We start from the raw sequence: 26,724 nt of genomic DNA, 5'->3' as shown, positions 1-26,724 counted from the left end.
CCACGCTTCGGGTTCGCGTTTATACTTGGGGGTGGCGTGGGTGTGCATTTAACCATTGTAAGCACCCATTAGGGTGGTTATACAATTTATAATCGCATCGCATCTTATGCCATATACAATGGCATACAATTTTAAAATTGTATGCCATTGTACGCCATTGTACAACATCGGCCGATATCGCATACCATCGCATGCGATATGGTCTGCGATGCAATGGGCGCCGTGCTAGTACACAAGTACCCAAAATCAAATAGAAAAATAGTGCATATCTCACAGTGTGCACCCTCAGATCCAGACCCAGATCTAATTGAAAGTAAATCTCACAGTGTGTATGCACAGACTTATTTTGCTTTGAGGGCGAAGTTTAAGACATTTCGATTTCTGTTTTAATCTTGTATCCCCAACATACTGTAGGTGATGGAGTTAGTATACCTGCGGTCAGGATGTGGGTAGACAGAGTGTGAATATTGGCAACACTCATTGGCGATTGGGGAGGGGGTAGCCAGGGAATCTCCACTCCAGGCCTCAAGTACCAGCAGCAGCTTATGGCATGGGTTCTAGATCTGTATAATCATGCGCAGGCGAGTTAATGTATGTGGCTGGTTCAATAATTATCTCACCCGCTTCCAGAGACAGAAATCCTGAAAACATGACCTGTTGGAGAAAACTTGAAAATAACTGCTTTAACTCTTTGAGTGACAAGGGAATTAGTCAAAATAGGTGTGAAAATTGCCAAGCCAACATTTTTAGCAACCCTTTCAGTGCCAACGTTGCGGTGAGAGGTTCTCAAAATATCCATTAAAAAGTCCAGCGCCACTCATGGTGAAAATGTAACTTATACCCCTTTCACACTGCACTTTGAAAACGGTATATTGCCGTTTTTTTCCCATTTTAAAACGTTTAAGGCTGCAGTGTGAAAGTGCCAGTCCTACACGTTTCAAAGCCGTTTTTTAGGCAGTGTGAATGGCTCTATTTCTATGGCTTGAAACGTGTCCCTTGGGGGTTAAACAGGTTGAATGTGTGAATGGTATTAAATGCTTTTTAAAACGGTTTTCACCTGCAATGTGAAAGGTCTTAAGGTTCAGACCCATTTTAAAGTCTCATTTAAGAATACAGGGTCAATGCCCGTTTCTGCAATGTGAAAGCAGTATAAATGAACTGACTCTGCGGTATTTGTATTTATTTATGCTAAAAGCTGTGAGCGGCGCTGGCATTTTTGGAGGATATTTTGAGGATCCCTCACAGCAAAGTTGGCACCCAAAATAGTGTTCCCGCTAGGCTGTTTCAGCGGGGCACTCCGCCCTGCCCAATTTTTAAAGGGCAAAATGTGCGCTGCCCCTGTAGCAGCGCCCCGCTAAAACAACCTGGTGTCTGCCCCGACACACCGCACGGAGAAGCCCAGCGCTGCACTTCCCCGGCAGCTCAGCAACTTCGCAGGGGCCAGGCCCACCCCCTTCTGGTGACAGCGGTGGCTGGGCCCGCCCCCTTTAATGACGGTGGTGGCCGGGCCTGCCCTTTGATGACGTCGCAGCCCGGGCACGCCCCTTTTGTGGCCTCGGCCCGCCAGGACTGCCCACAGCTGTGACTTCGGCGGGCCCAGTCCGCCTCCCGGAACCCTGCCCGCTCAAAATGCTAGAGTGAACACTACAAAGGGTTAAAGATTATGAACTATAAGATTTACGCTAATTGTGGCATAATTTAAGCTTCATGTCTGTAATAAAATACTGCGACGGCCGCGGAAGTAATGCAGCCACACGATTCATTTGTTCACCTTTTATTTCCTTTGTACAAAAGTTTCCAGTAGCCACGGAAGGCTGGCAGGTTATTACATGCATGGTTTAGTACACATAATTCAGATGGTTTTTCTGTAGCACAAACACATCATTCTGCACTTACATCTCAGACGCACGTCGCTGCCTCAGTCTCCCTGTAGCAGCGTCTGGCAGAACGCACAGTACACGAGGGCGGGAGACCAGCAAAGCTTTAGTGTTATGGTTTTATCTCCGCTTGGACACTGGGGTGGCTGGGCCGCTCCTGGAACCTGATCAGCTTGTGCGTAACCCTCTCCTGCGGCTAGTGACTTGCCTTACTGCAGGCATATCCAAACTGTGGCCCTCCAGCTGTTGTGAAACTACACATCCCAGCATGCCTTGCCATAGTTTTAGCCTTCCCTAATAGCAAATCTGTGGAAAGGCATGATGGGACTTGTAGTTTCACCACAGCTGGAGGGCCATTGTTTGGACATGCCTGCCTTACCATATCTGCACATGGAGATACTGCAACTTGCGAGGCGGAAGACTCATACAGGAACTACAAATCCCAGGATAACACAATGTCCCGCAGCAGCCAGAAAGCTTCCATTTGCCAACCGCTTGATCTATACAATGTAACATCAAAACTAAAAAATAATATATTATGCTCTTTATAATGGGTTTAATATCACTTCTTAATGCAAAATATAAAGTAGACTTATTGTTAATTAAAACAAGTGTCGCTCTGTTAATGGAAGATGTATTAGTCGGGGCTGGTAAAACATTTCTCTGCACCAGTGCTATGCAGCGAGGTGGCTGGCAGGATGTACGCAGAGGAAGTCACGTTGTGTTCACAGACAGACAATAACGTGACTTCCTCTGTAAGATTACAGCTGACACAGTCACAGCACGAAAGTCATTGGAAATAAATATTTAAACAATCACAACGCAGGTCCATGTTTCCCATACACAGGGGTAGCAGGGTTACTTCAATGTTGCTCCGAAACTAAAGCAAACAACCAGCTTTCAGTATCTACCTCGCACTAGCCAGGTAATGGCTACAGTTGTTGCTGATTGGTTGCTTTGGAGTTAGTTCATTCTCTAGAAAAGGTTAGTAAATAGTCCCGACAGTATAGGACAGGGGTGGCCAAACCGGTCCTCGAGGTCTACCAACGGGCCACATTTTCCAGGTTACCTAGCTGGTGCACAGCTGTAGTCATTACTAACTGTCACTTTTTAAAACCTGCTGCATTCATTCCTACCATAGATCCACAGGTTGCCTGGAAAGCATGCACCGTTGGAAGCACAGGTTGCCTGGAAAACATGCACCGTTGGTAGATCTTGAGGACAGGTTTGGCCACCCCTGGTATAGGATAAGTGCAAGCAGTCCATTAGTACTGGCTTCCTTGGCACAATACGGTTGCGCTGCCCTGTAATGAATAGAGTCAGTGGTCACATTAGTCACAGCTCCCTCAGTCACTTCCTAAGTTCCTCATACCTAGAATTGCCATACAGTCCCTTTATATAGGGAACAGCCAGGATATCGGCCAGTGTGTACTGGGCATAAGAGAAGCTTTGTTCTGTGGTTTACTGATCCCACTAGAACCATGACTATGGCATCTGTAGCTGGTATGTGGTAGCGATGGGGTAAGTGCCCGCAGATCTGTAGAACATTTCTTCAGTATGAGGTAACATAGAACCAGGATCACTCATCACAATCACTGACCCGATAAGATGTTGTACACAAAGCCTACAGCAGGTTACATTCTACACACGTGTATTGGTCCACTCCACAGGACACTGGCCTGTGGCTGTTGTACATCAGTCCATGCATTAGCAGCGTGCTGCATTACATGACACTGGCCTGTGGCTGCATGCATTCATCCCCATTGCATCATCATCTCTGGTGCCAGGTGAGTCTCACTGCCAGCAATGCCCCGTCACTGCATCATCTCTGACGTCAGGGGATCCGCGCTGCCTAGTCACTGCATCATCTCTGACGTCAGGACATCTGCGCTGCCTAGTCACTGCATCCTCTCTAGCGTTAGGGGATCCGCGCTGCCTAGTCACTGCATCCTCTCTAGCGTTAGGGGATCCGCGCTGCCTAGTCGCTGCATCCTCTCTAGCGTTAGGGGATCCGCACTGCCTAGTCACTGCATCCTCTCTAGTGTTAGGGGATCCGCGCTGCCTGGTCACTGCATCCTCTCTAGTGTTAGGGGATCCGCGCTGCCTGGTCACTGCATCCTCTCTAGCGTTAGGGGATCCGCGCTGCCTGGTCACTGCATCTTCTCTAGCGTTAGGGGATCCGCGCTGCCTAGTCACTGCATCCTCTCTAGTGTTAGGGGATCCGCGCTGCCTAGTCACTGCATCCTCTCTAGTGTTAGGGGATCCGCGCTGCCTGGTCACTGCATCCTCTCTAGCATTAGGGGATCCGCGCTTCCTAGTCACTGCATCCTCTCTAGCGTTAGGGGATCCGCGCTGCCTGGTCACTGCATCCTCTCTAGCGTTAGGGGATCCGCGCTGCCTGGTCACTGCATCCTCTCTAGCATTAGGGGATCCGCGCTGCCTAGTCACTGCATCCTCTCTAGCGTTAGGGGATCCGCGCTGCCTAGTCACTGCATCCTCTCTAGCGTTAGGGGATCCGCGCTGCCTGGTCACTGCATCCTCTCTAGCGTTAGGGGATCCGCACTGCCTAGTCGCTGCATCCTCTCTAGCGTTAGGGGATCCGCACTGCCTAGTCGCTGCATACTCTCTAGCATTAGGGGATCCGCACAGCCTGGTCACTGCATCTTCTCTAGCGTTAGGGGATCCGCGCTGCCTAGTCACTGTATCCTCTCTAGTGTTAGGGGATCCGCGCTGCCTGGTCACTGCATCCTCTCTAGCATTAGGGGATCCTCGCTGCCTGGTCACTGCATCCTCTCTAGTGTTAGGGGATCCGCGCTGCCTAGTCACTGCATCCTCTCTAGTGTTAGGGGATCCGCACTGCCTGGTCACTGCATCCTCTCTAGCGTTAGGGGATCCGCGCTGCCTGGTCACTGCATCCTCTCTAGCGTTAGGGGATCCGCGCTGCCTGGTCACTGCATCCTCTCTAGCGTTAGGGGATCCGCACTGCCTAGTCGCTGCATCCTCTCTAGCGTTAGGGGATCCGCACTGCCTAGTCGCTGCATACTCTCTAGCGTTAGGGGATCCGCACAGCCTGGTCACTGCATCCTCTCTAGTATTAGGGGGATCCGCGCTGCCTAGTCACTGCATCCTCTCTAGTGTTAGGGGATCCGCACTGCGTAGTCACTGCATCCTCTCTAGCGTTAGGGGATCCGCGCTGCCTGGTCACTGCATCCTCTCTAGCGTTAGGGGATCCGCGCTGCCTGGTCACTGCATCCTCTCTAGTGTTAGGGGATCCGCGCTGCCTGGTCACTGCATCCTCTCTAGTGTTAGGGGATCCGCACTGTCTAGTCACTGCATACTCTCTAGCGTTAGGGGATCCGCGCTGCCTGGTCACTGCATCCTCTCTAGTGTTAGGGGATCCGCACTGCCTAGTCACTGCAACCTCTTTAGCGTTAGGGGATCCGCACTGCCTAGTCGCTGCATCCTCTCTAGCGTTAGGGGAGCCGCACTGCCTAGTCACTGCATCCTCTCTAGCATTAGGGGATCCGCGCTGCCTGGTCACTGCATCCTCTCTAGCATTAGGGGATCCGCACTGCCTCCTCTCTAGTGTTAGGGGATCCGCGCTGCCTGGTCACTGCATCCTCTCTAGTGTTAGGGGATCCGCGCTGCCTGGTCACTGCATCCTCTCTAGTGTTAGGGGATCCGCACTGCCTAGTCACTGCATCCTCTCTAGTGTTAGGGGATCCGCGCTGCCTGGTCACTGCATCCTCTCTAGTGTTAGGGGATCTGTGCTGTCTGGTCACTGCATCCTCTCTAATGTTAGGGGATCTGCACTGCCTGGTCACTGCATCCTCTCTAGTGTTAGGGGATCCACACTGCCTAGTCACTGCATCCTCTCTAGTGTTAGGGGATCCACGCTGCCTGGTCACTGCATCCTCTCTAGTGTTAGGGGATCCGCGCTGCCTGGTCACTGCATCCTCTCTAGTGTTAGGGGATCTGCACTGCCTAGTCACTGCATCCTCTCTAGTGTTAGGGGATCCGCGCTGCCTGGTCACTGCATCCTCTCTAGTGTTAGGGGATCTGTGCTGCCTGGTCACTGCATCATCTCTGGTGTCACTGCCATTGAGAACCTGTATTTGCATTCCATGATGACCAGTGGATGGCGGACGGCTCAGACGGTCTCTATGTTGGGCACATGTTAGAATCCCCCAATGTCAGTGATGATGTGTGCGGGGAAAGTAGTGTTACTGGCATATGGTCCTGCCCATGGCAAGCCGCTACGCTAGCTCACACTTTTAGGGGCACATATAGGTACCTGTAACTTGTGGCATTGCGCTGTATATAAAGTAAATAATAAGTAGTGATGGGCAGCAGACAGGCCGCAGGCCAGCAGTGACCACACACGTGGCACCCTCTCCAGTGGCTGCGGGGTCAGAATAAAGCCTCAGCCTGCTGCGTCATGTGATCGCCCTACTGAGTCCTAACACGGTAAGTGCACTTCATGGTATAGTGGTTATTATTAGCTAATTAGTAGTCACTGGTAGTGGGTGTGTCTAAGTGACAGGAGTACATGTGAGATCTGTGGGCATAGTGAGGCTTTCTAGGGGAAGTGAAGGATTGTGGGTATGAGGAGGGTATGAGTGACAGGTGGGGGCATGAATGGCTGCAACTGAAAGGGAGAGAATGCTGAGCTGGGGCATTGTTTCAGGTAGCATGACGGTCTAGGAGGTGGTAGTGTGCACTGAGGATAATGTGCGGCCATTTTTCAGTTGCTTATCACTGCTTAGATGAGTAACGCTGTAACCCCTGCGTATAGGCCATGCTCCTCCGAGGTTATCCAAAGCCTAATATTGCTCCTACGCCATAAACCCAAATCCGACGGAACATCTAACTTCTCTCTAAATCCCGCTTCAGACAGGAGAGCAGAGAAGCGAGAGACGGCGGCAGCTAATCTCAGACTCACGGACGCTAAAGAGAAATTAGACGATGGATAAGACCATAGGGGAGATTTATCAACGCTTGTAGAGTTACCATGGTGAGAGATAACATAGCAACCAATCAGCTTCTAGCTGCAATGTTACAGGCTGTGTTTGAAAGATGTCTGATTGGTGGATACTGTATCTCTCTCCAAGCTTTGACACAAGCCCTCCCCCTCCCCCAGCCGTACTCTGTCCTGCTGAAGCCTATCAGCGCAATGCCGGTTGTAGGACTGATCGGGAGCCCAACGCTGCGTAACACACAGGTATTATATACATAGATCTACACATTGTAACACTGGTCAATTATAATACAGTCTTAGGTTCGGAGGTTTAAAAAATACTGAAGAAACGTCATTGTGCTTCAAATGAAAACGCAGCATAATTTCATCATGTTCCCCCTAAGCCGTTCACTTTGAAAATGATACCCCCCCCCCCCCAGAATCCAGCCTGGTCCCCCCAGATAAACTTACACAATCCTCAGGCAACTCAGGGAGGGTGCAGCTGGCGTGGTGCATGTCGCGGGACGTTGCTGGTTTCATGCTGTCTGCAGGATTTCCATACATGACTTAGTGTAGAAGTAGGCAGCATTGTGGGTCAGGCAGGGAGACGTCATCCACGCCAGCTAGGCCTAAGCCCAGGACTGTGCCGGTGTCCGTCTGATAAAGATTCCATCCAATACATTCGTTCCACATTAGCGACTTATCGCACATTACATAGTGTCCAGCGTCTCCTCCGAACTGCACTAGTTGACCATGTAGTTTATTAGAGTTGTAACATCTTCCTTCTAATCACACCGAGGTAGCTTTCATCATTGACATCACAGTCAGTTCTCGTGTTCCAAGTGGCTTCGTTCATTCAGGCTGGGAGAGTAATCGCTGTAACGGGCTCATAGATTGACGCCTTTGCAAAACAGTCCCCACTTAGTGTTCTGAAGCACAATGGTATAATCTGGTAAATACTATTGATATCGTAGGCTCTGCTGGTAACAAGCCAATGAATGGATGAGAGGCAGGCGTCTCATCCACTCATTGTCCCGCCAAGATCACTTTGACTGCCCTTTCTGCTGTGCCAGAGTCTTCTTCAGCTCCCTCAAGTTTTCGGTCAGGACCTCCACCTCGTCCAGCCGTCCACTGTGCTTGGCATCAAATATGTACGCCTTGATATTATCAATCTGCTGCAGAAGTAAATCTTCATCGATCGCATCCTCCTCATTCGCTACAGAGTCCGGCTCCTCAAATGGGTTCCCCCGACAAGCTCCATCATCCTCCTCCTCAAAGGGGTTTTTTGAAGATGACGGCTTCAGGTCCTCTTCTGGTGAGTTCTCAAAGGGATTGGAGTGGACTGGTGTTGGGTCACCGATGCCTCCCACCTCCTCATCTGGCTTTTCCTCGTCCTCTTCATCAAACGGATTATATTCCCTGTTGCCATTCTGCTGAATTGGGTCAGGAAGGGGGGGAGCCGGTCCCTCTTCCTCATTCTCAAATGGGTTTAAGGTCACCGCTTTGTTCGCGTCAACTTTAGGCAGAATGGGGGAAATACGCGAAGGGGGAACAGCTGTGGTCTCCAGGTGAGTCTGAGACACAGGGAGAGTAAGCTGTAAGGAGCGAAAGTCTCGTTTCGGGAGCTGGAGGTCCAGCGCCGAGGTCTGTTTGTCCTGCCATACGGTCAGCTGGTTCTGCTCTCTGAAATCCAAGGAGTGAGTCCTGTTGTGCTGGGCCAGGCCCCGTCTCTGCTCTCTGCTCACCTCTCTCTTTCTCAGGACCTCCAGCTGCTCTTTCTGCATGGCCTCTTCCTCTGCCAGCTCCTTGGACATCTGAATGGCCGTATCTACCTGCTGCTGGTCGTACTCATCCTGCAGCTGCCTCAGGTTCTCCTCCAACATCTGAACCTCATCTGCCCGCCCAGCCTCTTTGGCCTGCAGGATGTACGAGGTGATATTCTCAATCTGCTGCAGAAGAGGGTCGGAGGTCTCTCGATTACGTGGTACCCCAGATGTTGGCAGCCATCCTTCCACCTTCCGGATACGAGGCCTCTGAGGCAGCTCCCCATTCTGTGCATCGGAGGAACGGGGGAGGGTGTTTCTACTCCGCTCATCTCTCTTCTTCTGTGCTTCCAGAGCGGCCTGTGGGGATAGAACGGACCAGGGTCTTAAATAGTATAAAGAGGAGAAAAGACCGGTCTTCATAAATCAAGAGATAGACGCTGTCATAGGGATCACCGATCAAAGCTTTATCTATGGCAAAACGATACTTGTATAAATCAAGAAAAAGGTGAACTAGCAAATCACAGCATAGCAGTTAGTCCTCTTGTAGTTACAATCTTGGACCACGTATGGTCATCACCACAGAACGTGTGCATGGCAGGACTAGCATTCACCACACTATAGATAATAATGCACCCTAGTGACATCGGGTTGAGAGTAGGAAGTGACAAAGTCTCACCTGTCGTTCCCTCTGCATTTTCTGCTCATTCTCCTGTTTGCGCTTCTCTTTCAGCTCCTCGTACTTGTCTTTGGTCGGCAGGGACATCAATCCTAAAAGTTTTTCCTAAAACAGAAGATGTGTGCAGCGGTCAGCAGGGCGGATTATCCTGGCCGGAGTTAGTGCAAGAATGTTCCCTTTCCATCGGACTATGGCGCACTACCTGCACAAAGAGCGTAGCGGAGTACCGGATCATCTTCTGCAGCTGGAGGTGCTTGGGGTGGGGCTTGGGTTCTTCGTTCATTCCCAGGATCAGGATCTTCTTACTGACAGACAGGGCACAGAAGTAAAAAAAACATAAATAAAATTTACAATAAAAATTAAAGCGACATAGTCCTCCCCCACCCGTTATAAAAAGTGCAAGCCCATCAGCTGGAAAGCAGGATAGAATTCCCAAAAATACATATTAAAGTACAGTTCTTTATTCTCACCCAAACTTTGACGAAAGTGACCTTTTTAACCCATCGTACTATAATGAGCAATAATGTTACATAGGAGACTGCAAGCCAAAACCGCTTACTTCTGTAGCTTGACCCTTTGAGTGCCACCAACTCTGTGAGAGAAGCGCATAATATCCGCTAAAAATGCCGGCGTCGCTCGCATTGGTTATATAAATTCAAATAAAATGTTGTATTTCCTATACCAGGTAAATATTGGCACACAAAGGGTTAAGAGGTATGTAATAATTTTAGGGTATTACTTCTGGATTGGACCATCAGTAATACAGCTGAGTCACAGTCCTAATAATAAGAGAAGTCTTAGGAGTACAGTTTCCAACCACAATATGGCGGCCTCCATGTGCAGAGCACAGGCATTCATCCTTGGAGGTCCCCCTTCCCGTTACAGCGCAGCCACCTGGAAAACAGGGCTCACCTTAAAGCATCGATCAGCTCGTAGAGTCTCTGCACCTCTATTCTCAGGTTGTTGGCATGGTCCAAATTGTAGGTTGTCTCCCCGGCGCTGAGCATTCAAATAAACACAAAACAAGTTGTGTACGCGTTGTGAGATAATTACACCTTGTCGGGTCACACACAGAGAACGGGACAGGGGAAACGACAGAGGGAGAGCCGTGGGCGTTTGTGATGCTAACTCATCTCCCACCACATCTATTCCACATACACTTATTTTCTTAGATGCAAAAAAAAAATATATATATACGCAGACTAGGTATTTCTTAAAGTGGCAACCTAAGTATAATGTATGTTCTCTCAGACCGGCATATGCCCTGAAAGCCTAGCATCCGCTAGAGGCAGCTGTTCCTAATTTATTTGGATCTGCCCCCCCAGTGTATTTTGTAAGCATTTCAATTTTCACATTTGATTGGACTTAAAAGGCCGGAGAACCTATTACTACAAGGTACAAAGTCAGCAGCATGATGTATGGGGGCCATTTAATGTATACATTAATGTGACCTGCAGGCAGCTGCCACTAAACAGAAAAAGGGGAGGGGCACTTCTACAGCTTTCTGAGAGCCGATTGGTCCATTGCCTCTGACATTCTGTGGCTGGAATCCTTATTAAGAATCCCCTTTTGTTATTTTATTAGACTGGGATTGGGCTGCTGCATTGGGCACAGGGTATTTATACTGAGTGGGGTAAGATCACTATATACCCTCGGCTGAGCTTCCTGCACTGGTGCGGTGACATCCTGAGGACTACACTCACTTGATAGACTGCGCCATCCGGATGTATTCTGGAGCTTTCTCATCCACCTTGTCCATGCAGGATCGCAGCCGCTGGAATAAATCAGCCAGGTCAGTGTATTGCCACTACGGCGGTCAGTCCTTCTCCCTCTCGCAGTCAGTTGTTCTAACACTCTACAAATTTCAAAACCCATGCAGTTCCTCTCTCCTGCCCTGGGGTGTCACTCTCTGCTTTGGAGCTTCTGGTCTGTATATCAACACTGAGGTACAGACCAGACTGTGCTAGAAGCACCACAGCAGGCAGCGACACCCCAGGCAGGAAAGAAGAACTGCAGAGGTTTTGAAAGGTGCAATGGGCTAGAATAAGCACTTGTATAGTAACCAAGTTAGTGGTGATCTAGGTACTTATTTCCTAGCACGGCGCCACCGATTTTGATTGTATCCACCGGGTCGGAAAAATCGCGTCGATCGCATTGCGTGCCAACCAAATCGCAAGCGATGCGATCGACGCGATTTTTACATTTGGAATCAATGTAAAATGGTCCCTGAGACCTGATTTTACATTGATTTCAATGTAAAAAGCCCCAAAACCCCCCATTTTAATACCAACCCCCCCCCCTCATGTTTTAAATGCCCCCCCCCCCCCCCATTGTTAACGCCACCCACGCGTGGTGAGCGGCGGCGGTACACGTCCTCCGACCTTTTCATACCCTACTATCCACGTCGGCGTGGAGTTGTTTTTCTAAAGTGTGGCGAGTGCAGCGAGCCACCGAGCCCAAAGCGTGGCGAGGGGACACGGATACCTTCACAGGTATCCGCGTCCACTCGCCACGCTTCGGGCTCGCCACACTTTATAAATTCTACTCCACGCCGACGTGGATAGTAGGGCATGAAAAGGTCGGAGGACGCGTACCGCTGCGCTCGCCACGCTTCGGGTATGGTCGTCAATAGTGGGGTGGCGTTAACAATGGGGGGGCATTAAACATACTTTTTAACCATATTCAATGTGAAATTGGCCATATTGGCCCATTTCACATTGTCACCTATATAAAATCGGGTTGATCGCGTTGATTTTCACTTTAAAAATAATTTAACATTGTTCCCTATGGGAAAATCACGTTGATCGCGTCGGTCGCATCGCGGCCCCTTATTAGGGGCCGCGATGGACGCGATCAACGCGATTTTGTCTTTCACCGGCAAATTAGCTGGTGATTGACATAAAATCGGGTCCATCGCGTTGATTGTATCCCTTAAGTGCCTTAAAGTTAAGGCATACAATCACTGAGATGGGCGCCGTGCTAGGAAATAAGTACCGTGATCTATTATTTGCTGCTGTGCAGAAGAAACGTAGAATATAGAATGACTGAATCTAATGGCAGAAGAGAGGGTGCAGGTCTGATTTTAGGGGTCACTGTTGGGATCAAGTCTTCAGAACTGTACATGATACTCAAGATGATGACTTACTAGTGCCCTAGAATGGTAAAATAGCCCCTACTTTCCTGCCAGGACTATCCCTTCCTTATATAATAACAGCAGCGTTAGCATTTCTAACCACAGACTGTGCTGCTTGGTGACAGTGGCAGCATCTGAGGACAGCAGCACAAGGCTCCCTGTCCTGTGATGTAGGTATCACTCTATGTTCTGCTGTATGTCACTGTGCCTTCCATGGGTCATTTTATAATTGTATCCGTCCAGATTAAGATTACATCCTATAGTCCCTTTGGTCTATTTCGTCTGACTTATTCTGTGTTTGTTTTGCCTCTTCTGGATTAAATTATGTACAAAAAAAAACCCGGAAAACCCTCACAAATCACACGTACTTATCAACACATAATACATGAAGTAAAACGGGACCCAGGATTGACCCACGGAGTTTACTAAAGCTTCTAAAAATGCAAAGAGGTGATGTTGCCCATAACAACCGATCAGATTTGGTCCATCATTTCCATATTGCATCCTAGAAAATGATAGAGAGACTCTGATTGGTTACTAGGGGCAATATCAATTTTTTTTGCTTTTTAGGTTTAGTAAATGTACCACTCAGTCTCCCGTCCTGAATCTACTCAACTATCTCGGAGTCCAATCCAAGTACTAAAGCTCCATACACAGCAGACGATATATTGTTAATGATACATTGTTCATATCGGCTAATTTGTACACTCAATATCGAGCGCACATCATTAACGATGTCCTTCGTCGTCTGAACATGCAGATCAGCAATGTTGCCTATATCAACAACCAGCGGGTGGTCGGGTGATGTGACTGAACGATATTGTTGCTTCGATTGTGCGGGAGCACTGCCGATGTCCTTAACTATATCAGCAGTGTCTGCGAATCCTCCAGTGTGTATGGGGCATTAAGCTCATCGGAAGCCTACTATTCTCTTGACGATTTGACCACTAGGGGGCACTCTGTTGGTTCTTCTGATCACTCACGGGTGGATGACATGAGCACAGAGACGGGATACATAACAGGATGTACCTGGTAGATCTTGATGATGTCTGGTGTGTGGTCCTTCTCATCCATCTGCATCTCCCGCTTTAGCAGCGTGTCCTTACAGTGCTGGCAACACCGGATCTTATCGTCGTCCTTTTCCTCCAGCACCGAGCTGACGCTACTGATGCTGCTGATGCTCCCTCGGCGGGAGGTCTGAGAGCTGGAGCTTGGGGACAGGTTGGGGCTGCCGTGGGCAGAGAGTGAGTGTTTGCTGGCACTGGTTAGCTTACCTGTACAAAGAAGAGAGCAAGATAGATTCTATGTTACGGCGGCTCCGTGTACTGTCTGCCCGTTACATACATGCACCGTATTTACACAAGTGCAGCCAATCAAAACCCTACGTACTAGACCCGGGCCGCTATATTATCCACAGGGCCAGGGACTGAGGGGGTGTGGCCAAACCCAGAAGGCGTGGCTGGACACCCAACAGAGGAATTACAACAATAACATAGGATATCCAGAGAATACTTCAGCCAATAAAGAGAAACGAGAATATTCTCTGTACAGCGCCGCGTACTATGATGGCGCTATTTATACAACAATAATCACAGAGCGACGGAGTAGCGGTTATAGGACTAAGGACATTATAATCTTATTTCTCACTGGCAAATGGAATGGTGACGAGCTCGGTGCAGCGCCTGCACATGATGGACCCACAGAGCCGGCAGTGATGGCGTCTATTGCGTATAGTGAACTTGTTCCCGCAGTCCGGGCAGAAGGGCACGTCATGGTCATTCACCCACGGCACCACAGACTTTTCTATAGCTGAGGGAGAGAAGCAAACCCGAAATAAGTCCCAGTGCCGACCGCAGCAAACAGCCGGAAAACGGGAGCTGGCGTACCTCTGATCTTGGCGGAGTCCGTATTAATGCGGTCAAACGATGTTAGCTGGAGACAGACACAGGGTGTTAGTGTTTACGTCCTGTGCAGACAAATATCCTGAACATGGCGCATGCATAACTGCGCTGTAACCATAGCAACAAATCAAGCTGAGATATTCCATTTAAAAAACAAAACAGGACAGGAGGACACAGATACACAGGAGATGTAGTGGGCTGGCCTAAAACAACCTGCAGCCAATCAGATGATTAGCGTATACATCGTTTCCTGTGCACCGCATCGGTAGAGGTCTCATCTTGCTGCAATCTGCAGCCTATTACATTTATGTCGGTGTTGGAACAATTATGTGCTTGAACTTCAAATAAATCAGTGTACCTATAACCCTATCTGCAGTAACATGCAGCTGGTTTGGTTCCATTCTTACGCTGGCAGAAGCACATATGCCTGGCTATGCGCCGGGAAAGTAAATTCACCTTTTCTAAGCGTATGATCAGTTTGTTGACCTCTACCACATAGTGATCAATCCTGGCCGCTCGGTGACGCTTAAAGTCAGACAGGTGACTCCGCGTCGTCCCTGTAAGGAGAAAGACAGAAATATGACGGATTCAGCAATGGCTGCTATATGGATTACAGGAACCCAGGCGCTGGTGGCAAATGTGTATTACTATTCCGGGGTTCTTCACTACAGAATGTGGTAGACAATGAAGGGGATTACAGCCTACAGATAATGTATCCGGCGCGGCCATTATACAGCGATCGCCTGCCAATGTCGGGGGGCCAATCCTATTCTGCTCACCTAATTCCTGCGGGTCCCACATGCACGGATCCACTCCACCGTAGCTGAAAGCCTCGTATCGCTCCTGGGAGCCGCCCTCGGCCCGCTCCCCTCCATCCTTCTTCAGCAGCTTGTCCTTTGCTTTCTTGGCGATCTGAACCAGATCTTACAACATAAACACAAGACATGCGGATAAGAGGAGACCTCACAGAGGGGTCATTATGAGGCAGCAGCAGTACCAGCTACTGGGTATACGGAATAAACAGGAAAACTAAAATGCAGCGTCAAAAATACAGCGGCTGGGCAGCATGCTCGGAAACGGCGCATGTACCGGCCTGTAAGTCCCGCTGCAATTTAGCTAACATTGGGAATGTGGCAGCACAAGTAAGATAGGACAGGAAATGGACAGACCTAATATATACAGATATAGGTTCTCATTCTAGTTAACTTGATAAGCTGCAAAGCTCGTAGCTTACCGAGTCCCAGAGGGCACTCCCCACTGTCCTGCCCCGTCCCCACAGAGCGTGCATCGCAGTACTGACTGCAGGGAAGCACAGAGCAGGCATTGCAGCACTGACTGCAGGGAAGCACAGAGCGTGCATCGCAGCACTGACTGCAGGGAAGCACAGAGCGGGCATCGCAACACTAACTGCAGGGAACCACAGAGCAGGCATCGCAGCACTGACTGCAGGGAAGCACAGAGCGTGCATCGCAACACTGACTGCAGGGAAGCACAGAGCGGGTATCGCAGCGCTGACTGCAGGTAAGCAAAGAGCAGGCATTGCAGCACTGACTGCAGGGAAGTACAGAGCGTGCATCTCAGCACTGACTGCAGGGAAGCACAGAGCGGGCATCACAGCACTGACTGCAGGGAAGCACAGAGCGGGCATCGCAGTACTAACTGCAGGGAAGCACAGAGCAGGCATCGCAGCACTGACTGCAGGGAAGCACAGAGCAGCACTAACTGCAGGGAAGCACAGAGCAGGCATCGCAGCACTAACTGCAGGTAAGCACAGAGCAGGCATTGCAGCACTAACTGCAGGGCAGCACAGGGCAGCACAAAGCAGGCATCGCAGCACTAACTGCAGGGCAGCAAAGAGCAGGCATCGCAGCACTGACTGCAGGGAAGCACAGAGCGTGCATCGCAGCACTGGCTGCAGGGAAGCACAGCGCAGGCATCGCAGCACTGACTGCAGGGAAGCACAGAGCAGCACTAACTGCAGGGAAGCACAGAGCAGGCATTGCAGCACTAACTGCAGGTAAGCACAGAGCAGGCATCGCAGCACTAACTGCAGGGCAGCACAGAGCAGGCATCGCAGCACTAACTGCAGGGCAGCACAGAGCAGGCATCGCAGTGCTAACTGCAGGGAAGCACAGAGCAGGCATCGCAGCGCTAACTGCAGGGAAGCACAGAGCAGGCATCGCAGCGCTAACTGCAGGGAAGCACAGAGCAGGCATCGCAGCGCTAACTGCAGGGAAGCACAGAGCAGGCATCGCAGCGCTAACTGCAGGGAAGCACAGAGCAGGCATCGCAGCGCTAACTGCAGGGAAGCACAGAGCAGGCATCGCAGCGCTAACTGCAGGGAAGCACAGAGCAGGCATTGCAGCGCTAACTGCAGGGAAGCACAGAGCAGGCATCGCAGCGCTAACTGCAGGGAAGCACAGAGCAGGCATTGCAGCGCTAACTGCAGGGAAGCACAGAGCAGGCATCGCAGCACTAACTGCAGGGAAGCACAGAGCAGGCATCGCAGCACTAACTGCAGGGAAGCACAGAGCAGGCATCACAGCGCTAACTGCAGGGAAGCACAGAGCAGGCATCGCAGCGCTAACTGCAGGGAAGCACAGAGCAGGCATCACAGTACTGACTGCAGGGAAGCACAGAGCAGGCATCACAGTACTGACTGCAGGGAAGCACAGAGCGTGCATCGCAGCACTGAGTGTAGGGAAGCATAGAGCGTGCATCACAGCACTGACTGCAGGGAAGCATAGAGCGGGCATCGCAGCACTGACTGCAAGGAAGCATAGAGCGGGCATCGCAGCACTGACTGCAGGGAAGCATAGAGCGTGCATCGCAGCACTGACTGCAGGGAACACTCACTTTTCAGTTGCCCCTTCACATCTCTGTCTTCGCTGGAGTGTTCTTCTTCATAATGGGAATGAAGCTGGTAAAAGGACTGGAGGTCTTTTAGGCATAATGGGCAGAGAAAGCCCTCCCTCACTTCACCCTGCTCATCAAACGGGGCATTGTATTGCGATGCCATGGGAGACCTGGGCACAATCCCTCAGGGCAACATAGACACCTTACAGCACTGCAGACACACCTGAGAAGACAGTTACATAGGACGCATCATGTCACAGTGATGTCACTGCACCAGTACTACCACTATATACCAGCTACTTCCCATTATACTCAGCCCGTTACATAGGACGCATCATGTCACAGTGATGTCACTGCACCAGTACTACCACTATATACCAGCTACTTCCCATTATACTGAGCCCGTTACATAGGACGCATCATGTCACAGTGATGTCACTGCACCAGTACTACCACTATATACCAGCTACTTCCCATTATACTCAGCACGTTACATAGGACGCATCATGTCACAGTGATGTCACTGCACCAGTACTACCACTATATACCAGCTACTTCCCATTATACTCAGCCCGTTACATAGGACGCATCATGTCACAGTGATGTCACTGCACCAGTACTACCACTATATACCAGGTACTTCCAATTATACTCAGCCCGTTACATAGGACACATCATGTCACAGTGATGTCACTGCACCAGTACTACCACTATATACCAGCTACTTCCAATTATACTCAGCCCGTTACATAGGACGCATCATGTCACAGTGATGTCACTGCACCAGTACTACCACTATATACCAGCTACTTCCCATTATACTCAGCCCGATACATAGGACGCATCATGTCACAGTGATGTCACTGCACCAGTACTACCACTATATACCAGCTACTTCCCATTATACTCAGCCCGTTACATAGGACGCATCATGTCACAGTGATGTCACTGCACCAGTACTACCACTATATACCAGCTACTTCCCATTATACTCAGCACGTTACATAGGACGCATCATATCACAGTGATGTCACTGCACCAGTACTACCACTATATACCAGCTACTTCCCATTATACTCAGCCCGTTACATAGGACGCATCATGTCACAGTGATGTCACTGCACCAGTACTACCACTATATACCAGCTACTTCCAATTATACTCAGCCCGTTACATAGGACACATCATGTCACAGTGATGTCACTGCACCAGTACTACCACTATATACCAGCTACTTCCCATTATACTCAGCACGTTACATAGGACGCATCATGTCACAGTGATGTCACTGCACCAGTACTACCACTATATACCAGCTACTATCCATTATACTCAGCACGTTACATAGGACACATCATGTCACAGTGATGTCACTGCACCAGTAATACCACTATATACCAGCTACTTCCCATTATACTCAGCCCGTTACATAGGACGCATCATGTCACAGTGATGTCACTGCACCAGTAATACCACTATATACCAGCTACTTCCCATTATACTCAGCCCGTTACATAGGACGCATCATGTCACAGTGATGTCACTGCACCAGTACTACCACTATATACCGGCTACTTCCCATTATACGCAGCACGTTACATAGGACGCATCATGTAACAGTGATGTCACTGCACCAGTAATACCACTATATACCAGCTACTTCCCATTATACTCAGCCCGTTACATAGGACGCATCATGTCACAGTGATGTCACTGCACCAGTACTACCACTATATACCAGCTACTTCCCATTATACTCAGCACGTTACATAGGACGCATCATGTCACAGTGATGTCACTGCACCAGTACTACCACTATATACCAGCTACTATCCATTATACTCAGCCCGTTACATAGGACACATCATGTCACAGTGATGTCACTGCACCAGTAATACCACTATATACCAGCTACTTCCCATTATACTCAGCCCGTTACATAGGACGCATCATGTCACAGTGATGTCACTGCACCAGTAATACCACTATATACCAGCTACTTCCCATTATACTCAGCCCGTTACATAGGACGCATCATGTCACAGTGATGTCACTGCACCAGTACTACCACTATATACCGGCTACTTCCCATTATACGCAGCACGTTACATAGGACGCATCATGTAACAGTGATGTCACTGCACCAGTAATACCACTATATACCAGCTACTTCCCATTATACTCAGCCCGTTACATAGGACGCATCATGTCACAGTGATGTCACTGCACCAGTACTACCACTATATACCAGCTACTTCCCATTATACTCAGCCCGTTACATAGGACGCATCATGTCACAGTGATGTCACTGCACCAGTAATACCACTACATACCAGGTACTTCCCATTATACTCAGCACGTTACATAGGACGCATCATGTCACAGTGATGTCACTGCACCAGTACTACCACTATATACCAGCAGGATGCAGATGAAATCCCGGCGTTTGGAATCCTGGCGTTCAAAATCTCGACGCCGGAATCCAGACACTGTCTCCCTCCGTGGGTGTCCACGACACCCATAGAGGGAGAATAAATTAGTGTGCCGAGTGTAGCGAGGCACCGGGCCCGCTGCGTGTTGAGCGCAGCGAGCCCGCATAGGGGGGGGCGATCCACGTCCCCCCTTGTCGGGATTTCGGCGGTCGGAATTTTGAACGCCGGGATTCCATACCACTCCCCTATATACCAGCTACTTCCCATTATACGCAGCACGTTACATAGGACGCATCATGTCACAGTGATGTCACTGCACCAGTACTACCACTATATACCAGCTACTTCCCATTATACTCAGCCCGTTACATAGGACGCATCATGTCACAGTGATGTCACTGCACCAGTACTACCACCATATACCAGCTACTTCCCATTATACTCAGCCCGTTACATAGGACGCATCATGTCATAGTGATGTCACTGCACCAGTAATACCACTATACACCGGCTACTTCCCATTATACTCAGCCCGTTACATAGGACGCATCATGTCAGTGATGTCACTGCACCAGTACTACCACTATACACCAGCTACTTCCCATTATACTCAGCCCGTTACATAGGACGCATCATGTCACAGTGATGTCACTGCACCAGTAATACCACTATATACCAGCTACTTCCCATTATACTCAGCACGTTACATAGGACGCATCATGTCACAGTGATGTCACTGCACCAGTACTACCACCATATACCAGCTACTTCCCATTATACTCAGCACGTTACATAGGACGCATCATGTCAGTGATGTCACTGCACCAGTACTACCACTATACACCAGCTACTTCCCATTATTCCTAATACACCCTCATTATCAGTATGTCATCGCAATCACACAACTACCACCACAACATACCCTCATTAACAATGTGTTACCCCAATACACCATCATTAGCAGCGTGTTACCCAAATACACCCTTATTATTAGTGTTACCCCAATAACACATGTCATCCCAATACACCATCATTATCAGTGTGTCACCAAAATGCACCCTCATTATCAGTGTGTCACTCAAATCACACTACGGTCACCTCAATACACCCTCATTATCAGTGTGTTACCCCAATCACACACCTGTCACCCCAATTCACCCTCATTATCAGTGAATGTGTCACCAGAATACACCCTCATTATCATTGTGTCACTCCAATCACACTACTGTCACCCAATACACCCTCATTATCTTTGTGTCACCCCAATCACACACCTTTCACTCCAATACACCCTCATTATCAGTATGTCACTCTAATCTCACTACTGTTAATCCTATACACCCTGACTATCAGTGTGTCACCCCAATACACCCTCATTAAGAGTATGTCACCACAATACACCCCCACTATCAGTGTCACCTGAATGCACCCTCATTATCAGTGTCACCCCAATACACCCTCACTATCAGTGTTACCCCAATACACCCTCACTATCAGTATGTCACCCCAATCACACACCTGCAACCCCAATACATCCTCATTACCAGTATGTCACCCCAATACACCATCACTATCAGTGTGTCACCCCAATACACCCTCATTATCAGTATGTCACCACAATACACCCCCCACTATCAGTGTGTCACCCGAATACACCCTCACTATCAGTGTGTCACCCCAATACACGCTCACTATCAGTGTGTCACCCCAATACACCATCATTATCAGTGTGTCACGTGAATCACACACCTGTCACCCCAATACACCCTCATTGTCAGTGAATGTCACCACAATGCACCCTCATTATCTTTGTGTCACCCCAATCACACACCTTTCACCCCAATTCACCCTCATTATCAGTGTTAGCACAATCACACACCTGTCACCCTAATTCACCCTCTTTATCAATGTGACACCCCAATACACCCTCATTATCAGTGTGTCACTCTAATCTCACTACTGTTAATCCTATACACCCTCACTATAAGTGTGTCACCCCAATACACCCTCATTATCAATATGTCACCACAATACACCCCCACTATCAGTGTATGTGCCACCCTAATTATCAGTGAATGTGTCACCATAATACACCCTCATTATCATTGTGTCACTCCAATCACACTGTCACCCCAATACACCATCATTATCAGTGTGTTAATCCATCACACACTTGTCACCTCAACACACCCTCATTATCAGTGAATGTGTCACCATAGTACACCCTTATTATTATTGTGTCACTCCAATCACACTGTCACCCCAATACACCATCATTATCAGTGTGTTAATCCATCACACACTTGTCACCTCAACACACCCTCATTATCAGTGTGTCACCTGAATCACACACCTGTCACCTCAATACACCCTCATTGTAAGTGAATGTCACCACAAAGCACCCTCGTTATCATTGTGTCACCCCAATCACACACCTTTCATCCCAATTCACCCTCATTATCAGTGTTAGCACAATCACACACCTGTCACCCTAATTCACCCTCTTTATCAGTGTGTCACTCTAATCTCACTACTGTTTTTCCTATACACCCTGACTATCAGTGTGTCACCCCAATACACCCCCATTAAGAGTATGTCACCACAATACACCCCCACTATCAGTGTGTCACCCGAATACACCCTCACTATCAGTGTGTCACCCCAATACACCCTCACTATCAGTGTGTCACCCCAATACACCCTCACTATCAGTGTGTCACCCCAATACACCCTCACTATCACTATCAGTGTGTCACCCCAATACACCCTCACTATCAGTGTGTCACCCCAATCACACACCTGCCACCCCAATACATCCTCATTACCAGTATGTCACCCCAATACACCCTCACTATCAGTATGTCACCACAATACACCCCCCACTATCAGTGTGTCACCCCAATACACCCTCAATATCAGTGTATCACCCCAATACACCCTCTTTATCAGTATGTCACCCCAATCACACACCTGCCACCTCAATACATCCTCATTACCAGAATGTCACCCCAATACACCCTCATTAACAGTGTGTCACCCCAATACACCCTCATTATCAGTGTATCACCCCAATCATACACCTGCCATCCCAAAACACCCTCTTTATCAGTATGTCACCCCAATCACACACCTGCCACCCCAATACATCCTCATTACCAGAATGTCACCCCAATACACCCTCATTAACAGTGTGTCACCCTAATACACCCTCATTATCAGTGTATCACCCCAATCATACACCTGCCATCCCAAAACACCCTAATTATCAGTATGACACCCCCAATACATCCTCATTACCAGTGTGTCACTCCAATACACCCTCACTATCAGTGTGTCACCACAATCACACACCTGCCACCCTAATACACCCTCATTATCAGTGTGTCACCCGAACACACCCTGCGGGGTCCCTCTATGTAAGACCTCCCAGCCCCCCGAGCCCTGTCCCTCCATACCCCTGTCCCCGGCGTCCCTCCCTCTCACTCCGCCAGGCGCCATAGCTGCTGTCACTCCCGAATCGATAGCTCGGTGATCCGCTCGCTTCTGAGGTCGCCTGGCATGGACGGAGAGAGCAGAGCGCCGAGCAATCGATAGGCAGCACTAATATGACCATCGGTGGGTGATTAGCCATCGATGGTCGCCATCGGGCCGCAGCAGTGACATAAGACCGTGGAGTGGAGGGCAGCCCAGTGTGGCCCCTCTCCGCTGTAATCCTGCAATGTCCCCTCACCGTCATGATCACACTAGCAGCAGCAGCCGCCTCCCCCCCCCCCCTCCCCGGCTCCCACAGGATGAGAGGGTGTCTGTGGGAGTTTGTGCCCATTCCAGCTCATCCCAGAGATGCTGGATGGGGCTGAGGTCAGGAGTCAGGACTGTGGGGGCGACGTTACATCGGTCCCTGGTGTATTCGCTTAGGTGACCGATGGTGCGGCTCTGTGTATGCGTGTGGGCGATTATTGCAGGGCCGCTGTGTGAATGCCTTCAGCGACTATAACTCTGACACGGGGACGGGGCGGTCAGGGAAACGCAGAGTGTTTTACAGACGTCCCCGTGAAAACGCTGGGCGACCATAAAATGATTTCTCTCCCCTTGGGCCGTATGCGAGGGGATGTGTTCTCGTCCCGTCACATGTTACCAGTGAACAACTGCTGCTTAGCGAGCAGTACTGAATCAGGCCCTGTGTGCGGCCAGTCACGTTCTAATACACCGAACGCATCAAACTATGGGGCAAATTCAGCATGGATCACTCATCTATAAAGCCGCAGATGTCTGCGAGTAGATAGCTGCCACCAGACAGAGAACCCGCCCAGTGCGAGTCTGCGAGTAGATAGCTGCCGCCAGACAGAGAACCGCCCAGTGCGAGTCTGCGAGTGAACTAATGGATCGCTAACCGTCATCCGCTCACAAATCCAGTTCAAGGTTCCTCTGCGTATGCGCGCACCTCCCGGGGGGCCGTCCACAGAGACACCGCTGAATACAGCAACGCTGCGCACCCAGTGTACACACACCCCATCCTACCATCGCAAGCCATACATTGACATACCTCCCAACTGTCACGATTCCGTCGGGAGTCGGGACAGTCCCGATTTTCGGGTCCTGTCCCGCTGTCCCACCCGCGGCAGGCATTGTCCCGCTGCGGGGGGTGGCAGTTGGGAGACCCCCCAATCTAATAGAATAGACACTGTGCGCATGCGCACAGCGTCTATTCTCGTATGAAAATGAGGTTGCGGCTAATTAGCATAAGCCGCACCCTCATTTACATACGCCCCGCCCCCTTTTCGGGCGGAAGTTGGGAGGTATGCATTGATGGCACAAAACTATCCGACCCTCGACTATCGATGCCCAAAACATCGAGAGCTAGGTTCCAACCATCGATTTTTTTGGGAACATCAATAGTCCCTAGTTTGGGGTTCGTAACTAGCCATTTTCCTGGGAGTGTCTGGAAAAACGCAGGCATGCCTGGGCATATTCTAGGAGGGTCTGTGACGTCAGCTCCGGTCTTGATCAGCCTGTCTCTGTCGCACAGGGTCAGGGTTACGCACAGTTGTGGAAGGGCCAGGGGTCGGAGTTACGCACAGTTGTGGAAGGGTCAGAGGTACGCACAGTTGTGGAAGGGTCAGGGTTACGCACAGTTGTGGAAGGGCCAGGGGTCGGAGTTACGCACAGTTGTGGAAGGTCAGAGTTACGCACAGTTGTGGAAGGGTCAGAGTTACGCACAGTTGTGGAAGGGTCAGAGTTGCGCACAGTTGTGGAAGGTCAGAGTTACGCACAGTTGTGGAAGGACAGCTTTACGCACAGTTGTGGAAGGGTCAGAGTTGCGCACAGTTATGGAAGGTCAGAGTTGTGCACAGTTGTGGAAGGTCAGAGTTACGCACAGTTGTGGAAGGGCCAGGGGTCAGAGTTACGCACAGTTGTGGAAGGGTCAGGGTTCTGCACAGTTGTGGAAGGGTCAGGGTTCTGCACAGTTGTGGAAGGTCAGAGTTATGCACAGTTGTGGAAGGGTCAGAGTTACGCACACTTATGGAAGGTCAGAGTTGCGCACAGTTGTGGAGGGTCAGAGTTGCGCATAGTTGTGGAGGGTCAGAGTTGCGCACAGTTGTGGTGGTCAGAGTTGCGCACAGTTGTGGAAGGGTCAGGGTTACGCACAGTTGTGGAAGGGTCAGGGTTACGCACAGTTGTGAAAGGTCAGAGTTACGCACAGTTGTGGAAGGGTCCGTCAGGGTTACGCACAGTTGTGGAAGGTCAGAGTTACGCACAGTTGTGGAAGGTCAGAGTTACGCACAGTTGTGGAAGGGTCAGAGTTACGCACAGGTGTGGAAGGTCGGAGTTACGCACAGTTTTGGAAGGGTCAGAGTTACGCACAGTTGTGGAAGGGTCAGAGTTACGCACAGGTGTGGAAGGGTCAGAGTTACGCACAGTTGTGGAAGGGTCAGGGTTACGCACAGTTGTGGAAGGTCAGGGTTACGCACAGTTGTGGAAGGGTCAGGGTTACGCACAGTTGTGGAAGGTCAGAGTTACGCACAGTTGTGGAAGGTCAGGGTTACGCACAGTTGTGGAAGGGTCAGGGTTACGCACAGTTGTTAAAGGGTCAGGGTTACGCACAGTTGTGGAAGGGTCAGAGTTACGCACAGTTGTGGAAGGGTCAGGGTTACGCACAGTTGTGGAAGGGTCAGGGTTACGCACAGGTGTGGAAGGGTCAGGGTTACGCACAGTTGTGGAAGGGTCAGGGTTACGCACAGTTGTGGAAGGTCAGGGTTGCGCACAGTTGTGGAAGGTCAGAGTTACGCACAGTTGTGGAAGGGTCAGAGTTACGCACAGGTGTGGAAGGGTCAGAGTTACGCACAGTTGTGGAAGGTCATAGTTACGTACAATTGTGGAAGGGTCAGAGGTACGCACAGTTGTGGAAGGGTCAGGGTTACGCACAGGTGTGGAAGGTCAGAGTTACGCACAGTTGTGGAAGGGTCAGAGTTGCGCACAGTTCTGGAAGGGTCAGAGTTACGCACAGTTGTGGAAGGGTCAGGGTTACGCACAGTTGTGGAAGGTCAGGGTTACGCACAGTTGTGAAAGGGTCAGGGTTACGCACAGTTGTGGAAGGTCAGGGTTACGCACAGTTGTGGAAGGGTCAGAGTTACGCACAGGTGTGGAAGGGTCAGAGTTACGCACAGTCGTGGAAGGTCAGAGTTACGCACAGTTGTGGAAGGGTCAGAGTTACGCACAGTTGTGGAAGGTCAGAGTTACGCACAGTTGTGGAAGGTCAGAGTTGCGCACAGTTGTGGAAAGGTCAGAATTGCTCACAGTTGTGGAAGGTCAGAGTTACGCACAGTTGTGGAAGGGTCAGGGTTACGCACAGTTGTGGAAGGGTCAGGGTTACGCACAGTTGTGGAAGGGTCAGAGTTACGCACAGTTGTGGAAGGGTCAGGGTTACGCACAGTTGTGGAAGGGTCAGGGTTACGCACAGTTGTGGAAGGGTCAGAGTTACGCACAGTTGTGGAAGGGTCAGGGTTACGCACAGTTGTGGAAGGGTCAGGGTTACGCACAGTTGTGGAAGGGTCAGAGTTGCGCACAGTTGTGGAAGGTCAGAGTTACGCACAGTCGTGGAAGGGTCAGAGTTACGCACAGTCGTGGA

At 49.9% G+C, this 26,724-nt stretch overlaps 1 protein-coding gene across 1 annotated transcript; it reads right to left on the bottom strand.

Annotated features, from left to right (window-relative positions):
* Positions 1-1,758: 1,758 nt before the first annotated feature.
* Positions 1,759-23,179, bottom strand: RBSN (rabenosyn, RAB effector). Its single transcript, XM_083155683.1, has 12 exons — positions 23,054-23,179; positions 17,167-17,389; positions 15,090-15,233; positions 14,767-14,867; positions 14,296-14,341; positions 14,057-14,218; positions 13,439-13,683; positions 10,980-11,050; positions 10,189-10,275; positions 9,479-9,581; positions 9,277-9,381; positions 1,759-8,957 (listed from the first exon to the last, which is right to left on the bottom strand). Exons 2-12 carry the CDS (start codon positions 17,327-17,329, stop codon positions 7,878-7,880), a joined length of 2,307 nt encoding a protein of 768 aa, XP_083011809.1. The 5' UTR covers positions 17,330-17,389; positions 23,054-23,179; the 3' UTR covers positions 1,759-7,877.
* Positions 23,180-26,724: the final 3,545 nt, after the last annotated feature.

The sequence above is a fragment of the Crinia signifera genome, chromosome 8 (genome assembly GCF_055691185.1).
Source record: "Crinia signifera chromosome 8, ASM5569118v1, whole genome shotgun sequence".
In the NCBI taxonomy this organism is placed as follows: domain Eukaryota; kingdom Metazoa; phylum Chordata; class Amphibia; order Anura; family Myobatrachidae; genus Crinia; species Crinia signifera.
This window is presented reverse-complemented; position numbering and strand designations above follow the sequence as displayed.

Bases quoted from the DNA above. Each gene is read 5' to 3' on its own strand.
- RBSN (XM_083155683.1), bottom strand. From the start codon at position 17,329: ATGGCATCGCAATACAATGCCCCGTTTGATGAGCAGGGTGAAGTGAGG. The intron at 15,234-17,166 runs GTGAGTGTTCCC...TTATGTTGTAAG, and splicing joins TGTGAAGGGGCAACTGAAAA to ATCTGGTTCAGATCGCCAAG. The intron at 11,051-13,438 runs GTACATCCTGTT...GATTTATTCCAG, and splicing joins ACATCATCAAGATCTACCAG to CGGCTGCGATCCTGCATGGA.